Below are 20,997 nucleotides of genomic sequence, written 5' to 3' on the forward strand. Positions count from 1 at the left end.
AGTGATGTTTTGAGTCACCTGGAATTAGTGTTAGTTCAAAGCCAAACCCAAACTCACACCCACAGCTGTTGAGTTGATTCTGATTCATTGAAGCCTCACAGGGCAGAGCAGAACTGCTTTAAAGGGTGTCCAAGGCTGGGAGGCATTATGGAAGCCGAGTGCCACATCTTTCTTCCATGGAGAAGCTGGTGAGTCTGAGATGCTGACATTTGGGTGAGCAGCCAAGCGCTTTAACCACTGCATTACTAGGGCTTTATCATTCACAGCCCGTTTCCAGTAATGGCCCCAAAGTCTAATTATTTATCTTTCCCCAGTGTATTAATTTCCTAGGGTTGCCGTAACAAATGACAACAAACTTGGTGACTTAGAAAGAACAGCAATTTATCCTATCACAGCTCTAGAGGAGTGATGTCTGAAATCCTTCCAAAGATTCTAGAGGAGAATCCTTCCTTGACTCTTCCAGCTTCTGGTGGTTCCGGATATTCCAAGGTTTGTACCAACATATCTCCAGTCTCTGCCTGTCTTCGCATGGTCTCTATCCCTGCTGTATGTGTCTGAAGCCTCCCTCTCTTTTCTCTTCTGAAGACAGACATTGGGCTTGGGGGTATGTCACTGGTATCTAGAGGATGGAAGCCAGGGGTAGGACTAAATCTCCTATAAAACATTAGATCTCTCTCCAAATAACAGAATTATTAGGTGTAAAACATTAATAATGTTGATGTCTAGTCTCAGGGGATACCATGGTCAACTGGCATAATATAGTCCACAAAGACAATGTTCTACATCCTACTTTGGTGAACATTGTCTGGGATTTTAAAAACTCATGAGCGACCATCTAAAGTGCAGCTATTGGTCTTTCCATGTGTGGAATACAGAAGAGTGATGAAAATTGAAGAGGTTTGGAATCATTTAGTCCAATGGACTAATGGAACATGTGACTATCAGTCTCCATGACTCTAAGATGTGAAGAACTAGATGGTGTCTGGCTATCCCTACCAACTGCTCTGAAAGGGATCACAGTAGAAGGTCATAGATAGAGTGGCAGGATATGTGGAACTAATCTCAAAATTATTTAACAACAACAACAAAAGATCGGGCTTACTGGTCAGAAAGAGACTGGAGGAATTTGAGACTATGGTCTTTGACCACCCTTCAGGACTGGAAAGGAAGTCACTCTTGTGACCTGATATTCAGCCAAATAGTAGATAGGTATATGACGTAGGCAGCAACACGAATAAGGTATGCTCACCATGGAATGGTCAATCATTCAAAGTCAATAGGGCAACATTTTCCTAAGGACCAAGTTGAGAAGGGATGGGAAGGTGGGTAGAATGGAACTAGGAACCACAGGAAGGAAGCCGGTGAACTGGTTTTGCATGGAGGGGATTGCAATCACCGAGATGAAACAAAGTGTACTATTTGTTGAATGTAAAACTGATGATCTTTTCTGTAAACCTTCACTCAATTCACAATAAAAAGTTGAAAAGATAATAATAATGCTGATATTAAACACTACTGTATAAAAAGGCTCACCTAGTTTATTCTGGAGGCATCAGCTAACTTGGGAAAAGGGAGAGAAGCTTTTGCTTTCCCTCTGACTGCCCACCAGTGTACCTGTCTGGGGGTCCATCCTGGTGTGGCAGCCACCTGAATACTCCAGGCAATTCGTGTGTGTGTCACAACCACCTGATTTTTAAGAGAATCAGCAGTACCAGTAGAACCTGACTGCCTTTTTAGAGTTGCAACAGGGATTAGAAATGCTGAACCGCCAGAGAAGATGCCACTGAACACGTGGCCAGCAACCAGCCAATGAAACAGGTAAACATTCCACAGATAGAAGGAAGATGTACCTTTCATCAACAGGTCACCATTGCAATGTCATCAGCCTCACTAAAGGGACGTTTGTACTGTGATGCATACTTACATCATTTTCTTTAAGGACCAGCCTCTAACACTCAAAGTTAGTCACTTAAAAAAAAAAATCTGTTTATTCAACAAGAACTTCCAGAGTGACTATGATGGTCTAATGTTAATACATAAAGCTGCCCAGAGTCATGATCAACTTCACGGCAACTAACAACATAACCACCGTGACCAGACACTGTGCTCAGCTAAGAGCTGAGTCCAAAACCTCGACAGACGTGGCCCCTGCCCTCACAGATCCCATTGGCCAGCCCTGCTGGAAGTATGACTTTTTTTATCTATGGACATGACTGTCACCAATATACCACTCATCCAAACAAGGTCACTTGCTAATGGAAACCATCACCTCCCGATACTTTCCCCAACATAGAATTCCACTATTAGTCTCATTAAATGAGAATGCCAAGTCCTCTGAGGAGACAATTAAGAATGACAAAGGGGAAAGAGAATGAATAAGTTCCATATAGTGGACCTGCATCATGTTCAGACCCAGGAAGGGCTGTGTGAAGAGGATTAGAGCAGGTGGATAACAGACAGGGGGGAAGGCAAGGGAAATATCAAGATGGTCCTCTAATCCAAGGATCTGGAATTTAGCCTTAAAAGTCTTTGGAATAAAATGGCAGGTACTCACATATAAAATTGAATAACCAAGGTCAAAAACCTCAAATTGAGTGGAAGACCAAATATCAGCTACAGGGCCCGAGTAAGACCTGAAACTTCAACTAAGAGTTGCCTCTTTATATACTATTTCAAGATGGGGGCCTAGGAGGCAGGGAGTACCTGGCATTCTTTATGTGACCAAAAAGTAAATTTACTTTGGTAGTGATGAATCACCATCAAACATTAGCAACCATTTCAGTTTTTCTCCAGTGAAAATCACTTGGGATGTTCCTGTTCTTTAAGTTCCATCAAACAGATTCCAACTTGCAGCAACCTTGGTGCAGCAGAGCTGCCTCCATAGGGTGTTCTAGGTTATAATCTTTACCGAAGTGGTTCATTAGGGCTTTTGTCAGCAGAGCCGCTGGGAAAACTTGAACTACCAACCTTTCAGTTAGCAGCTGAGCGCTTAGTCATTGTACCACCAGGGTTCCTTTTTGGGATTTTAGCTATGATTAATTCTCTAGGAAAAAGAGACTATAACCATATGTCAAGGGCTCTGGTTAGTTACTTTATTTATTCTGTCATTTGTTTACTGAACACATATTTAGTGCTAGGTACTGCTGTACGATTAAAGTACTAGACCGCTGACCACAAGGTTGGGGCTTCAAACCTACCAGCAGCTCCTAGGAAACCCTATACAGGGTCACTATGAGTCAGGACTGACTTGATGGCATTTAACAACAACAACTGGAGGTACAACCATGAGCAAGATAGGAGTGGGAAGCCTTCCTACTTCTAGGCAAGAGAATGAAATTGAGGAATTAGTCATATAAAGGCAATAAAAATAAAATGGTAAAACTGTTTTTAGAAATTATCTAAAAGAAAGTAAAAGTTTAAGTATCAAATTTGACTCACTACTCTTCTTTTAAGTTTTCTCCTATTTTCCAAATGTAGAAGACTAACCTTCATCTCAGTATGTTCTGATGTGGAGAAAATAAGGTGAAATCACAGGTCACTGGAGACGGTCTGAGAGGGCTGGCAGGTCAGCCCTGGTATCTATATTTATTCTGCTCATTGTACTATTCTTGTCCTAAGCTCTAAATGATTACATCTGATACTCCAAATTCTGAAGTGGCATTGCATACCGACCTCAAAGTCTCACTCCATACACACACAAAAAATAACTTCAGGAATAATGCAAACAACAACAACAACAAAAGATTGCTTCTATCTCAATTTTAATATTTACCTGCACATTTTATAAGAAGCCCATTTCAATATTTAGACTGGGGTCCCTTTCACAGGACAACCCGGATCTTGATAGCTCCAAAACTGAGCACAAGGGAGGATAGGTGAGCAAATAAGGGGTACTCAGTGGAGTCCTGGTGTGGCTCTGTGGGCAAATGCATCAGAGTGCAAAGTCTTTTGAACTGCAAGGTCAGTGGTTCAAGCTCACCAGCTGCTCCTTGGAAATGCTATACAGAGTTGCTATGAGTCGGAATCGACTCGACGGCACGTGACAACAACAAGAGTTCATTTGGAGTCCTGGTGTGGCACTGTAGGATAAACACTGTAGGATAAGGTTGGTCTGAACCTCAAGGCTGGAGGGTCACACTCACCAGCTGTTCCTCAGAAACCCTATAAAAGGTTGCTATGAGTCAGAACTGACTTGATAGTACTTAACAACAACAACAACATGCATTTAAAAGTAAACAATAAATAAAAACACATGAATTGTATTTGTTTTTTCCTATTCTAACTCTCATAACGAGGTTTCTTAGCAGAATTTATTTCTATTTCAAATAGATATTAAACAGGAGAAACTGAGATGGGAGACAAAGGCAAAGGGACAACAATTTATTGTTAACATTTTCAGGTTTATTTTCTCATTTGATCTTCAGAACACCCTAAGGGACAGGTATTGTGAGGTCTGTCTCTCAAAAGAAGCCAGGCTAGGAGATGCTAAGTATAATCACAGAAGTAATTACAGACTAAAACAAATTTTAACTCATTTCTGTATGGCCCCTGAATCCATGCTTTTTCTAAACGGCTTCTTGTCTTTGTGGAAAACATTCGTGTTTGGCTTTCAAGAATAGGAAGTCATTTAAGCACCAAACAATTATCTTGTCACTGTTTAAACATCCATCTGAATAAAGCTAGGCTTTAACATCTGTAGCCTGACAGGTCTGTCACTTTTAAAAGTTTAACAAAGAGATCAAATGAAATGTTTAGGAAAATTTGGGAAAATACAGACACAGCACAGTTTTGAGCACCTTAGACGGAGATTGTGAAAGCGAAGCACTACTAAGCATTTATATGATGCTGGTAAGCCTAGGACTGTGTACATGTTCACTACTCTTCAAATGAATCTGACAACATCCCCAAGGCACAGATGGCTTTGTTTACCAATAAGGAAAAAGCCCCAAACCTAAGCTGTTACCTTCCAGTTGATTCTGACTCATAGCACAACCCTATAGGAGAGAGTAGAATTGTTGCAATCTTTATGGAAGCAGATGGTCGCATCTTTCTCACACAGAGCAATTGGTGGGTTCGAACTGCTGACCAGCAGCCGAGCACTTTAACTACTGTGCCACCAGTGCTCTTTAATAGGGGAGGGAAAAACAACCAACTCACAGTGACCCCAGACAGAGGAGAGCTGTAAATCTTTACAGAAGCAGACTGTCACATGTTTCTCTTAAGGTGCAGCTGGAGGGGTTGAAATGTTGACCTTTCAGTTAGCAGCTACATTAACCACTGCACCAGTAATTTTAACAACTAATGATAAGTAAAGCAATGGGAAGAAACATAAACATTTCCTTGCCAAGCTTTATACCTTTCTTTAGGCCAGTGGTTTTCAAAGTCTGATTCCTGGAACTCCAGGATGCTTTTGAGAAGTTGTAGAGGCTGCTGTTGTTTTAAGGGGAATACACAGAGGAGCCTCTAGGTTAATGGGCTTGGCTGCTAATTGAAAGGTTAGGGGCTGAAGTATAACGAGAGGTACCTCAGAAGAAAGGTCTGGTGATCTGCTTCTAGAAAACAAGTATTTGAAAACCCTCTAGACTGCAGCACTCTGACACACATGCGGTCACCAGTTAGTGGAAACATCTCTACAGCAGCTAGTAGACGAAAAAGCAGGGGATCGATGCAGACAGAGCGGACAATGCTCTACACTCTACACTCCCACTTATAGCAAGCAGCTGTTTGAATCAGTTTTACAGATCGAGGTTATATGTAAACATACATTTGTGGAGGGGAGCAGATTCTACTGTTTGAAGAGAGTTTGGAAAACTGCTCGTTCATTCTGGCAACAATGAAATGGTTTAAATGATTAGGCTACAATCTCCTCAAAGATAAGCTGGTATTGGAAAGCTGTGGTTTCTAATTGTAATAAACTCAGAAGGCAATGGCTACCCTGGAAAGTTACTTGAAATGCTTTGAGATCATAATATATCTTTGCCAACAACAACGAAAAAGAGTCATGAGATTAAAAACAAAACAAAAGTGCAGTCATTAAAAAATATCATTTCCATGGCATTCTATGGCTGAGTAATGATGTTTACAAAACAGACCACAGACGAGTCTCCCAGAATGCTTCTCAGTACATTTTACAATGGGGCAAAACCACTCAAATCATTCCTTGGACAGCATGTTACTTAGGACGAGTTTCGTTTGCTACTACTTCATTCTTTACAAAAAGCATAGCAGTTGGCTATGTCTAGAAAGAGGCAGACAATCATGGCTCCTTATATTACTCTAAGAAGGCTGTTTAGAGAACTGTGTTCCTAAATCAAGGTTTGCTCATTAGCCTCGGTTATCTTTTCACACCATGAAATGAGGTCCCTCAGAGTCCTTAATAAAGACCCTTGGCATCTACTAAACAGAATTTCCCCTTCTTGGGAAGAGCATGAAGTTTTAGATTCAGAAGAACCTGGGTTTAAATGTCAGTCCTTCCACTTACTATCTAATAAAAAATATATCATTGCCACTGCATTGAGGCAGATGCATATTGGTGTTGTTAGGTGCCATGGAGTCGGTACTGACTCGTAGCGACCCTGTGCACAACAGAGCAAAACATTGCCTGATCCTGTGCCAACCTGGCAATCGCTGTTATGCCTGAGCATAGTGGTCCAATAAGACAGAGTAGCTCTACTCCCCTGAGTTTCTGAGGCTGTAAATCTTTATGAAAGCAGATCACTTTATTGTTCTTCTCTGGAAGCAGCTGGAGGGTTTGAACCGCTGACCTGAGCACCTAACCACAGTATCAGTAGGGCTTTTGAACTAGCTAATATTCTGGGTTATTAGGCCCTATCCAGGGTCATCATGAGTTGGAACCGACTCAGCAGTACTTAACAACAAGAGTTCTCTAAGTTTTCACTTCTTTTTCTTTTAAATAGGGATAATAGTCCTGGAGTGGTGCTGTGGACTAATTCGTCAGACTGCAAAGTCATTTGAACTGCAAGGCCTGTGGTTCAAGCTCACCAGCTGCTCATTGGAAACCCTATACAAGGTCGCTATGGGTCAGAATCGACTTGATGGCATTTAACAACAACAACACCATTTATAACACAGGACTGTTATGAGGAATGAATATGAAGGCAGTGGTCAGCACTTACATGGTACTTACTTGGTGCCATGAACTACCCTGAGGGCTTCACATAGGTTTACTATAATCATCTGCTTTGTACAGATGTGGAAAAATGAAGGCAGAGGGAGATTAACACCAGGTGCTGAGTCAACTCCACCCTTTCTATGTAGGCATAGAACTTTGCTCCATAAGATTTTCAGTGGTTGATTATTCAGAAGCAGGTTGCCAGGTCTTTCTTCCTAGGTGCCTCAGAGTAGATTTCAACATCTAACCTTTTGGTTAACAGCTGAGTGTATTAACCATTTATATAACCCTATGACTCCAAAGAGCGGCTATAACTAAACAACATAGGTAAAAAATCAACCACAGAGTTGCCAGACCAAGAAATAAATGCTCAATATATGTCGGACCCCTCTCTTGTATTCTCCTCTTAGATAGCATGAGCCAATGGGTTAAAAATAAAACTGAAAACCAGAGCTGAAGAAATTGGACTCAGAATGATTCAATGGATGCCAGTGAGAAATGATTCTGTTTGCTTAGCCACAGACCACAGGCCAAGAGCCATGTAGACACAGCTGCAGGTAGACCTCAAAGATACCGCAGGCTTAGCTTCAGAACACTGCAATAAAGCAATTACCACAATTGTCACACAAGGCTCTGTGGCTTCTAGTGCTGATGCTACACTTTCATTATACTGTAGTCTATGAAATGTGCAATCGGAGGACGAAAAAGGTTGAAATATTGTGAGAATGATCAAAATGTGACACAATGACCCGAAGTGAAGACATGCTGAACAAACAGTGCCACTAGATTAGCTCGATGCAGGGTTGCCACAGACTTACAATTTGTAAAGAAAACTGTATCTGGGAAGTGCCGTAAAGTACAGAACACTAAAATGAGGTCTGCATGATTACGTAAGCACATGGGTAGGCACCAAGAGTCGGACCACAGGATAACAATGAGCCAACAATCCTCTACCTCCCAGTTCTCATAGCCAACACTCACTCCTTTTCATTGTTGCTAAGTGCCACTGGGCTGCCAAATATTGAAAATGCCATAGGCTGCCAAAAGAACCAACAGATCCATTTTAGAAGAAGTGCAGTCAGAGTGCTCCTTGGAAGCCAGGATGCCCAAACTTCGTTTCTCATACTTCGGACATATTGTCAGGAGGACCAGTCGCTGGAGAAGGATATCATGTTTGGTAAGGTGGAGGGTCAGAGAAAAAGAGGAAGACCCCCAACGAGATGGATTGGCCAAGTGGCAGCATCAATGGACTCAAGTGTGGCAACAGTAGTGAGGTTGGCCCAGGATCAGGCAGTGTTTCGTTCTGCTGTGCATAGGGTCACTATGGGTCAGTACCAACTTGATGGCACCTAACAACAACAATAACAAGTGCCATTAAGTTAGTTCTGATGCATACCAACCCTGTATAGGGTTCTTAGGCTGTAAATCTTGATGAGAGCAGAAAGCCTCATCTTTCTCCTGCTGAGCAGCTGGTGGGCTCAAACCACTAATGGTTTACAGTCCGGTGCTTATCATAGAGAGCCACCATGCTCCCCTATTATTCATTTGAACCTTCTGTGCTTATCAGTTTGTTGAATGATTTCAACAAAATAGTATCTGCCAGGGGACACTGGGAACCAAGAAACGCAAAGCCAAGGATAAAGCAGGAGGGGTGAGGGGCAAACAGTAGGCACGGTGGGTAATTTTACTTCAAGAATTAAAAGTTTCCATATTTGAACTTTATAATGAAACACTTTTCCATAGTTTGCTAAAATAACAAACACGCCTACAAATACGTAGGCACACCTGGTTCATAGACTGTAGAGCTTTTTACATGATTCTCATCTAATTTCAGAATAAAAGATTGAAAAACTATTTACCACTAGTAAACATCTTTAAAACTTTGGTGGCTAAAAGTAGTTTTGTGTTTAATGCATAGTATTGTACATAATACTATAAGATCTTTAGACTATGTGAAGAGGGTTTGAATCTTACTAAAGAAACCCCACTGTAAGAACGATGCTGTTACTAGCATTATCAGTTAAATCGATCTACAACTTCCTATCCCACAGGCTTGATGGACAATTCCATTTCAGTCATCACTTACATCCTTCCCCTTGTGGCTTACATATCCAGAAGTATGCAAGGACCCAGGGATTGTGTAGGCAGCGAACATTTGGAGAGACCACTCAGGTCTCTAAGCTACACTGGTTATTGCTGAGCTGCCGACTTCTCAAGTAGACAGCATAACTCATCCATTCACTCACTCAGTCAATATAGGCTTATTGAGCACCTACTGCGCATCACACTCTGTTCCTATAACAACAAAACCAGGAAGATGAGTATATTGTTTTCTCAGAAACTCAAAGTTCCCTGAACTCCGGAGGATCTGCTTTATTCTGGCCTGGGGAATCTCTGCCATAGCCTCAAGTACAGCCTCTTGAGGGGTGCACAAGGCAACCACTAACTGTACAGCACACGTCTTTCACCAGTAAGTAGCTATGTTGCCTCCTTGGAATCTCTGAAGGTTTTAGGGAACCCTCTCTGTTTCTCTCTTGGATTCTTCTCTTCCTCTTCTCCAAGGATCAGCCCCTTGAAAGCTTGTTGTTTTTTGTTGTTAGACGCAATTGAGTTGGTTCTGATTCCTAAAATGGTCTCCCTCAAAACATTTTTGTCTTGGCAACAAAATCCTCATTAGAAATCATAGTTGATTCAAGCTATACGAACCACAGAATGGAACACTGTCTGGCCCTGCACCATCCGCACCATTGTTACCCGAGAGCTCGTTACTGCTGCCACTGTGAAAATCCACTTCACTGGGGGTCTCCCTCTCTTTCGCTGAGCCTTCACTATAACAAAGCATGATGTCCTTCTCCAGGAACTGGTACCTCCTGATAACATGTTCGAAATAAGAGACAAAGTCTCACAAGGCTGGCTTCTAAGGACCATTCTGACTGTACTTCTTTCAGATTTGTTTGTTCTTCTGGCAGTCCATAGTATTTTAGATATTCTTCTCTAACACCATAAATCTACACAGTCAAAAGCCTTTTCATAGCCAATAGAGCACAACTAAACATCTTTCTGATATCAGCAATGATATTCCTAGTTCCACATCCTCTTCTGAATCTGGCTTGAATTTCTGGCAGCTCTCTACCTGCTACCATTTTTTGAATGATCTTAAGCAAAATTTTAGTTGCATGTGATATTAATGATATTATTTAATGATTTCCACATTCTGAAAGGTAACCTTTCTTGGGAATGGGCACAAATATGGATTATTTCCAACTGGTTGACCAAATTTCTTGGCAGAGGAGTGAGCACCTTCCATGCTTATCAATTTGTTGAAGGATTTCAATTGGTATTCCATCAATTCCTGGAATATTGTTTTCCACCAATGTCTTCAGAGAAGCTTGAACTTCTTCCTTCAATATTATCAGTTCTTGATCATCTGCTGCCTCTTGAAATGGTTGAGCATCAACCATTTCCTTTTGGTACAGTGACTTTGTATATTCCTTTCATCTTCTTTTGATGCTTTCTGCATTATTCAGTATTTTTGTCCATTGTTGTTATTTGTTGTTATGTGCCGTGGAGTCAGAACTGACTCATAGCGACCCTGTACAGGGTTTCCGAGGGTGTAAATCTTTACGGGAGTAGAAAGCCTCATCTTTCTCCCGCGGAGCAGCTGGTAGTTTCGAACTGCTGACCTTGCGGTTCACAGCCCGAGTCGTAACCACTACGCTACCAGAGCTCCTTAGAATCCTTCAATATTTCAAATGGAGGCTTGAATAGTTTCTTCAGTGCTTTCAGCTTGACAAATGTTTTTTTCTTCTGGTTTTCTAACTTCAGGTCTTTACACATTTCATTATAATAGTTGACTTTGTCTTTTCAAGCTCTTCTTTGACATTTTCTGTTCAGCTCTTTTACTACCTCATTTCTTTTAGTTGTTTTAGCATCTCTACACTGGACAGCAAATTTCAGAGTATCTTCTGACATCCATTTTGGTCTTTTCTTTCTTTCCTGCCTTTTTAAGACCTTTTACTTTCTTCCTGTATGATGTTCTTAATGTCATCCCACAACTCTTCTGGTCTTTGATCAGCTGTCTGGTGTTGCAGAATAAGTGCAGACCCACAAGGTCATTTTAAGCCATAAAGTCTGGGGTTCAAACTCACCAGTTGCTCCTTGGAAATCATATACTAGGCCACTATGAGTTGGTACTGACTCGACAGCACTGAACAACAACAAAAACATCTAATGTCTCAGATCTGTTCTTGATATATCTCTAAATTCAGGTGGGTTATGTTCAAGTTCGTGGTTTGGCTCTGTGAACATGTGTTCATTTTCCTCAGATTAGTCTGATATATGAGCAGTTCCACAGTCTGCCATGACCTTGTTTTGCATGGTGATACTGAGTTTTACCATCACCTCTCTCTTCCCACAGATACAGTCAGTTTGATTTCTGTGTATTCCATCTGCTGAGTTCCATGTATATCGTCACCTATTATGGTGTTTAAAAAGTGTATTTGCAATGAATAGGTCATTGGTCTTGTTAAATTCTATTTTGCAAGCTCTAGCATCACTTGAATCACCAAGATCATTTTCCACCTACTAATGCATGCTCTTTGTTTCTAAACTTTGCATTCCAATCACCTGTAATTATCAATACATCTTGATTGCATGTTTGATCAATTTCAGATTGCAGAAGCTGGTAAAACTCTTTAATTTCATCATCACTTTCTTTAGTGATTGGTGCATAAATTTGAATAACAATAGTATTAAATGGTCTGATTTGTAGGCATGTGTATATTTATCTTAATCACAGACAGCATTATACATCAATGTATAATGTTCTTTTTGATGATGAAAACAACACTAATCCTCCTCATTTTGTTGTTCCTGTCATAGTAAACCATATAAATGTCTGATTCAAAATGGCAAAAATCAGTTCAGTTCAGCCTAGCATATTGATCTTTTTGCATTCCACTTCATTTTTTTACAACTTCCAATTTTCCTAGGTTCATACTTCGTACACGTTCTGATTATTACTGGATGTTAGCGTAGTGGTTACAAGTCAGGCTGCCAACCTCAAGGTCAGCAGTTTGAAACTACCAGTGGTTCTGTGGGAGAAAGATGAGGCTTTCTGCTCCCGTAAAGATTTACAGCCTCAGAAACCCTGTACAGGGTCGCTATGAGTCGGAACTGACTCCACGGTACTTAACAACAACAACAGTTATTTTTTCTCATTTTGAGCCGTGCCCCATCAGCAAATGAAGGTCTCAAAAGCTCTATTCCATTTGCATCATCATCGTCAACTCATTTTCAGGAGGCAACTCTTTCCCAGTCATACTGAGTGCCTTCAAACCTGAGGGGTTCATCTTCTGGAATGATACCTGACAATGTTCAACTGCTATTTCTAAGATTTTCAGTGCTGACCATTCATAAGTTCCTCTCTCCTTCTTCCTAGTCTGTTTCAGTCTGGAAGTTCCATTGAAACTTGTATGGGTGACCCTGTTGCTATTTAAAATACTGGTGCAATAGCTTCTGGCTTCACAGCAACATGCAAGCCACAACAGTATGACAAACTGACAAGACTTTCAGAACACAAAAGCCAGGATCTTTACACAACATACAAGCTTAGGGGACTTGGCTTTCATCTTGTAATGCATCCTAAAGGGTGATTAGAAAAAGGAAGGATAAATAAAATTAAGGAAACATATACAAATACATAAATACCCCTTTGTATTATAATGCCACATAGAAAGCAATCAAGTTTCTTTCATTTTGAACAATGAGACAAATTGTGATCTGTAAATATCGCTAGTTTTCCTGAATTTGAACTTTGCACCAAAATGTCATCACTGCTTACGAGTACGGTGCACAGCAAAATGCCTGGCTCAGAAGGAAATGAGGGTGGATGAATAAAGGAAATTTCTTTCTTACTTTTTTTTAACAAGCTATCCATTCAATATTGCAGAAATAGGAAAAACAACTTGGGAATCACCAGTCACTCTGAGGCAAAGTTTGAAGAGCTGAGGCTACACTCGGGCATAGCACTATAGGAAAGGAAGACCAGTGTGCTCTACAATGTAGAAACATTCTGGAAGAACGCTAGCACAGAAAGGTTCCAGTATAAGAATAAAGTATCTGAAATACTTTATTCAAAAGAGTCCACTTTCCCTAATGATTTAATTAAATTTTATATTGACCAAAACAAGGGCTGACCTGCCAGTCAATATTGATTCTATCACATAGTAACCATATAGCCTTGATAGATGGTTTTTCACTTGTAAAATGGGAAAACATTATATGTACCATTACTTAGAGTTATTGTAAGAATGGTAAAACAAAAATAGATAAAAACACCATAATGACTGGTCTACCCAGGCACTCAATAATTGTGTGTGTGAGTGTGTGAACATTTTGTGTGATTTTGGTGAAAGTTTACTGAGCAAATTAATTTACCATGCAACAATTTATATGCATTTAGTTTTGTGATGTTAGTTGCAACATCCTTAACGTAACAGCACTGTACCCACTTTTCCCCTGGATTCCCCATTTCTATTTCCTGTTCCCTTCTGCCTTCTGAACTTCGTTTTTAAGCAAATGTTATGCTTTTATTTTTGTTTGGTTGACTGTTCTAAGGAGCACGTTCCATATGGGAGTCACTGTTCACCTTACAGGACTGTGGGTTGTTTGGCTGCAGGGTGATCTCTGGGAGTAGGTTCAGTTCCAGGTTTGAAGAGTGCCGATGGGCCATCCCTGTGGGGTTTCTGCCAATCTCTAACAAACAGGTAAGTCTCATCTATTCTATGGTTTTGAATTCTGGTCTGTATTTTTTTCCCACTCTGACCACGTCTTTCTATTGTGATCCCAACAGAGCAGTCAGTAGTGGCAGCTAGGCATCATATAGTTCTTCTGGTCTCAGGCTGGTGGTGGCTGTGGTTTTCAATACATTTTAAAATCTCCCTATATATACTTTTAGCTTGATATTGAAGGTAATGCATGCAGGGCTACAAAATTCTGTGAATGAAGTGAAATAGTTTTATGATTTTGTTAGTATCAATAGAAATGATTATAGAAAGAAGTTTAAATGATGTTCAAAATCCTATATTCTTTACATCACTGAATGTTGGCCTCTAAAAGCTCTCTCTATGTAATGATCTAAGGTACAGTGCCAAAAAACTAAGCTATACATTATTACACTTAGAACTGGTTACACTTAAACATTGGGATCATATTTAGAACTTAAGTAGAGACTGAAGGTAGTTTAATAGTTCAAATCTTTACCAAAATGACCTGTACTATGTGAGCAGTTTGCCAAACCTACACTGCATAAAACTTGTGGGGTTTTGTTTGATTGTTTTTGACAAGGAAATAAACTGATTCGTTTAGTTCCTTGTAGGTGTATGAATGTTATCCTATCACAGACAGCCTTAAAATTCAAGCATATATATCTTAAAATGTTCTTTTTGATGATGAAAACAATGCACTTCTCTTCATTTTGTGGTTCTCATCATAGTAAACCATATGAATGCCTGACTCAAATGGCCCAATATCAGTCCATTTCAGCTCACTAATACCTAGAATATCAATATTTATCCATTAGATCATTCACAAACCCATAAAGACTAATCTAAAGTTTTCAAGTAAGTTTTTCCCTTTTTAAAATTGAAATACTCACAAGCATATACTCCTGTATACATCAACAGAGAAGCCACCATTCTAAACTATAAAACAGTAAACTTCAAATATACAAATATAGCTTTACTAAAATTTGATATTAAAAGTTAGTGTAAAAACAGTCTCTACTAAACACTTAGTTTTACACTAACTAAACACTTAGAAGAGATTGTTTTACACTAACTTTTAAAATAAAATTTTAGTAAAGTGACATTTGTATAATTGAAGTTTGCTGTTTTATAGTTTAGAACAGTGGCTTCTTTATCGATGTTTACAAGAGTATATGCTTGTAAGTGTGTGGTGCTGTGGGGTAATGCATCAGACTGCAAAGTCATTTGAACTGCAAGGTAGATGGTACAAGCTCACCAGCTGCTCCTTGGAAACCCTATACAGGGTTGCTATGGGTCAGAATCAACTCGACGGCACTTCAGAACAATCACAACAACAACTAAACACTTAGATATACTTCATCCATTCCAAATAAATGTGCTAAGTCTTGTGTGGCGCTGGACTGACTACAAAGTCGGTTTGAATCGCAAGGACGGTGGTTCAAGCTCACCAGCTGCTCCTTGAAAACCCTATACAGGGTCATTATGGGTCTGAACCTACTCAACGGCACTTAACAACAGCAATAAGTTCTTCTATAGTACTTATATATAGGTCAACTGTTATCATTTGCTGAAAAAAATTTTAAAATCTTTTGAGTTTTATATAATTTATTGTCTTCCAAATCATATGAAGTTATAACATGATTTTATAACTTTCCATAATTAATTAATTTCTTAGCAATATCTATTAATTTTTCTATTGATTCTCTTGGGGAAAACTTGTTTTTCTTTTATTCATTAACCTAAAATGAAGAGATTGCTCAATCAGAACAAATAACTGGTCCGCTTACATTCCTGGGTGAAAATATTTCTTTTAGAAGTTGCCTCATCTTCAATTTCAGGTTTCTTCAGCTTAGCGTGGTTAATGTCTATACTGAGCCCATAGAAGAAGATCTGAAATGGAGTGCAGGAGTGCCTGATTCTGGTCTCCATTGTCAATCATGTAACCTCGTCACTTAATTTTTTGTAAAGTGGAGACAATTATCTTCTTGGGTCAAGAGGGGCATGTGCTGGCTCCATAGGATAAGCACTGAACCATGAGGTCAGTGGTTAAAACCTACCAGCAGCTCCTCAAAAGAAGGATAAGTCATTCTGCTCCTGTAAAGATTTTTTTAAATGCCTCAGAAACCCTATACAGGGTCACTATGAGTTGGAATCAACTCAATGCCACTTAACAATAACAATAATAACTACAAAAATGCTTTACATTCTTCCTGAGAGAATTACTGTAGAAATGCAATGCCTCAAAACTAGGAGTAGCAACAAACAATGTAGTGTTCTTTACAGAAGTTTTCAGATCTGAACCCTTCAAATCCTATATGATGCAGTACTATTAGATAGCAAAAGAGAATCCTTATATAGAATTAGAGCTCTGCTAATGAATCCAGAATGCTAATGAGTTGGCATGTGATACATCATTACCCATCATCATTGCTAAATCTAGAGCTTGGGCAAATGTGTTGCTTTTACCCAGTAATACCCTCCCAAGTATTATTGCCTCTCCTTTCACATTGAATTTAAAATTCAAGCGAAACTTACTTTCTTGTATTGCATTAAGAATCTCTGAAAAGTCCACATCACTCTTTGGGCCATCAGGTAGTATTTGCATATCCAGATGGTAGCCTTGCAAATCCACACCTCCTTCTAGAGAAATGAAAGATAGTCCTGGAGTTTGTACTGGTTATCAGAGAGATCAGTATTAGAGTCCCAAGGAGAAGCAATGTTAAAATCCAAAATGCAAAGTCAACTAGTTTGACAATGATCTTCTCTCTTGGACAAAGGATATAGACTTCCATCTTTATAAAATGAAGGACATTATCAACCATTTGCTCCTTACAGCCAAAGAGGTTCACTTGTATTTCCAAAGCAAAAACAACTATATGTCATTACAATGCCACATGCTTCATAGTATTTACTGGTCATTTCTTAGCTGAAGAATATAACATGTTAGCCTCTACCCAAAGACCTTTAAAATTATACACAACTTCTACATGGATGAAAAACAATAATCAACAGAAATACTTTATAATACCATCTTATTTAAAATTATAACAGTTTATTCTTAGGGAAGGATTTATTATTCTAGAAAAAAAGCATATTTTCCCTCAAGTTCCCTCCTAACATCATTTTTCATTGTTTACCACAGTCCTTTTATTTATCCTATGAAGTAATTAAACCTCTTTTATGAGGTTTGCCTGATATAGCTTTGGTTTACTCTAAAGATAGAGGTTTTTTTATGATGCTTCACTCATACATAGGAGTTTTGGTGTGGCACTGTGGGTTAATGTGCCAGACTACAAAGCCGTTAGAACTGCAAGGTCAGTGGTTCAAGCTCACCAGCTGCTCCTCGTAAACCCTATACAGGATCGCTATGGGTCAGTATCGACTCGACGGCACTTCACAACAACAACAATAACTCATACATAGAACATTTAAGGAAAGAAATGAAACCAAGATATCAAAGAGTAGCTTTATCAAAAGCAACAACAACCCTCTACATGCTACTGAAAGGAAACAGTATGAACAACTCCCATTTGAGAAATCTGGAGGAGCTTAAATCAACATATGACCTAATAAGTAAAATGGGAGCATGCCTGGCTTCTAATATTTTTGTAGAAATAATCATTATACAAACACAGGAATTATTCTGAGCCTTGGATAATATTTTCTTTATATTCTAAACCCCAAGAAGAATACTGCTTTACAAGGACATCATTCCTAGAGGGAAACAGACATAAACAACTGTGTAGAATAGAAGGTAAGCACTAGATGGACACAGGGGCTTCACCTGTATGAGACAGCCCAGCATTCAGTACAATGTCCAGCACATAGGAAGCCCTCACTCCATGCAGCATGTAGGTTGCACAAATGAATAAGGCGATGAAGTAATTATGAAATAAAGGCAGCTATTAAAACTCAGACTCCGGAGTCAGACAGACCAGCATTCAAATGATTGTCAGGTAACATCGAACCTCTAAACCTAACTTCCTCATTTCGAAAGTAGTTAGTCCTGGTATGGCACCATAGGATAAGCAATCAATCTCAAGGTTGGTTTGAACCGCAAGAGAGGTATTTCAAACTTACCAGCCACTCCTCAGAAACCCTATGCTATTGTTGTTGTTAAGTGCCATCAAGTCAGTTTCGAACCATAGTGACCCTGTATAGGGTTTCTGAGGCATGGTTGGTGAGCTTGAACTATCAACCTCGCAGATCAAACTGGCTTTGCAGTCCAGGGCATTAACCTACAGCGTCATACTGGAAACCCTATACAGGGTTGCTTTGAGTCGGAACCAACTCGACGGCACTTAATAACAAACTAGGGAAGATGATAATCACCTTACTATGTGGCCAGAATTAAATAAATTAATGCCTGAAAAGCTCTTTGCTACCACACAGCCAGCAATCAATCAACAGAAGTTATAACTATGATCATCCATAATAATTTATTAAAGCAACATTGGCATTTATGAAAAGATTATCTAACTACTGAATGAGATGCCATAAGGCACTTCCCAGAGACCTCAGTGACTCTTAAGCACTACAGTTTCACAATGCTGACACAGCAGTGAACTTCTCAAACACAGACACATAGCTGCCTAATGGTGACATCTAAGATTCTTGGTGACTGAGCTTCTTAGATGGGAGATAACAAGGATGACGTCATACTGGTTCAGAATTAATTGGGGTATTTGCCAGCTACTTCAAGGGATAGAGAAAAGTTCTGGGGCTACTAAGCACCTTTATTCTGTTCTCTGGCCCCAAACCTCAAGATGACAATCACACGAATATTCAGCACTACTGCTATTGTTTCATTTATTCCTTGCTGCAACCTTGAAAAAGAGGTTCAGTGAAATGGAATAATTTGTCCCAAATCACACAGCTGATATGTAATAAAGATGGAATAGCAATATAAGTATTCAGCTAGTCTTTAATACTACCCAGATCCAAGCAGTCACAAATACAAGCTCTTGAAAACAGGAGATTTGTACCATGTTTTAGGAGTCCTGGTGTGGTGCTGTGGGTTAATGCGCCAGACTGCAATGCCATTTGAACTGCAAGGTCAGCAGTTCAAGCTCACCAGCTGCTCCTTGGAAACCCTATACAGGGTCGCTATGGGTCGGAATCGACTCGATGGCACTTAACAACAAAAACAACCATGGTTTAAGGCTATGGATCAAGGAGGAAATAATTTCTTAACTGAAAAGCAAACTACCTAAATAGACTAGTAAATGGAAGTCCATTTTTATGTTTGTTATTAGTCATAGTTAAGAACTTATGAAGTCATTCAGTGGTGTGGCACTGTGGGATAAAGCACTGGACTGTATGGTAAGTTTGAACCACAAGATAACCAGTCACGCCTTGGAAACTCTATGTAAGGTTTCTATGAGTTGGAATGGATCAATGGCAATTAACAACAACAATAACAACAAATAACAATAATTTTGACTGCTCTTTAAAAATAATTTTAATTTGTTGCTTTAAGAATATACACCAACTCAGCAGTTGCCTGCACAATTCAATGACAATGATGACATTCTTCTATCCTGCCAGTCTTTCACCATCATTTCCTGAGTCTTTCCTCCCCATAACATTCACTCCTTGCTCCCTAAGGTTCCTAATCTTTCAAGTTGCTGCTGTTAATTTGTTACCATATAAATAGTTCTTAGGGAGCATGGTGGCTCTAGAGTATAAGCACTGGACGGCAAACCACAAGGTTGGCGGTTCAAACCCACCAGCTGCTCTTCGGGGGAATGGTCAGGTTTTCTGCTCCTGCAAAGATTTACAGCCTCAGAAACCCTATACAGGGTTGCTGTGAGTCAGCACTGACTTGATAGCATGTAACAGAAACAAAAGATAGTTTTAAAAGAGCATAATGCTCAAGGCAGATGGCTTTTGTTTGTTTCTTTAATAGTTAAGTGTAACTACCATCTGGTTTTAAGGAGACTTCAGGGAATATTTTTGGATTAAGGTTTAAAGATTATCTCAGGGCAATAGTTTCAGGGGTCACCCAAATTTCATGGCTCCAAGATGTCTGAAGACCATGAGAATTTGAAATTCTGGTCTGCATTTTCTGATCAGGATTCTTCTAAAGAATCTATGATCAAAATGTTAAGTAGTGAATGAGGGGCAAGATGGCGACTAGGTAGAAAGACTGTGTGGACCTCTGCAGCAAGGATATAGAAAACCAGAAGATGGGCCTGGAACACTGAGCTTAAGATGAAGGAACAGAAAGGTCGATCTAATGCTTACTGGGAGAGAGAGTTGGCTAGACTCGACAAGATAGGAAGTGACTGTTGAGCTGTGGTGGCTGATGGGATCTTCTGCAGCCATCTTGAGGATCTGTGAGTGGCTCAGAGACAAGAAAACATACCCGTGGCTCATGTTGACAAAGGTATAATTTTTTTCTTTTGCCCCAGTATGATATTGTCTACTTCCTTGGGGACAAGAGGTAAGGCCAGCTTCTACCAACATATACCCCCAGGGAAGCTCCCACTTTCCAGGCAGTCAGAGCTACTCATAACTCCATTGAAGGAGGTAGGATCTAAACATAATAACCCCACGTGGGGGGCCCTGCTCCAATTCTGCAAAATTGGCACTGGCCAGTCCTAGACTAGCTTTCACTAGCAGAAGCAATTGAACAGATGCATGGGGTAGAGAAGAGGAACTGGTTATCTGTGCTGGACAGGCATAGTGGTACTATCTTGAATTTTCCTGGGTGACTGTGGAGGCAAGAGGCTAGTAGATGGCACAGAGACTTACTGTGTATTGGTGGAGAGAGAATAGTATACAGTTTTTTATTTTATTTTGATTTGCTTTAGTCCTTTTTATTCTTCTTTCTGCATTATTACTTATCACTGTTTTTGTTGTTTGGTTTTCTTCCTACTTTTGGGTGTGTTTTCATTCTTAACTCAACTGACAGAAGACAGCAACTGCAGCCATACAGTCCAAGCACAGCTTTATCCTCTAGGGCCCACCAATTGGGCTAGAGAGAGCAAATATCAGGTGCTCTACATTAGATCAATGACATCAACTAATGGCTACTAAATTCATCCTTAAATAAACTGCACGAAAAGTGAACAGAGAACGGTGCACAAGCTCACC

The 20,997-nt window shown here is 39.8% G+C and overlaps 1 protein-coding gene across 4 annotated transcripts in view; it reads right to left on the minus strand.

Moving 5' to 3' along the window:
• Positions 1-20,997, minus strand: part of ANO4 (anoctamin 4) — a 607,193-nt gene that overhangs the window by 276,492 nt on the left and 309,704 nt on the right. For 3 of the 4 annotated variants that reach the window (XM_006871104.1, XM_006871105.1, XM_006871107.1), the window contains one exon: positions 16,435-16,539. The exons of the other annotated variant lie outside the window; for it this stretch is intronic. In XM_006871104.1, coding sequence (XP_006871166.1) covers positions 16,435-16,539 — 105 coding nt within the window. The remainder of the gene's footprint in view (positions 1-16,434; positions 16,540-20,997) is intronic. 4 annotated transcript variants of the gene reach the window in all.

The sequence above is a fragment of the Chrysochloris asiatica genome, unplaced genomic scaffold (genome assembly GCF_000296735.1).
Source record: "Chrysochloris asiatica unplaced genomic scaffold, ChrAsi1.0 scaffold00160, whole genome shotgun sequence".
NCBI classification, from domain to species: Eukaryota; Metazoa; Chordata; class Mammalia; order Afrosoricida; family Chrysochloridae; genus Chrysochloris; species Chrysochloris asiatica.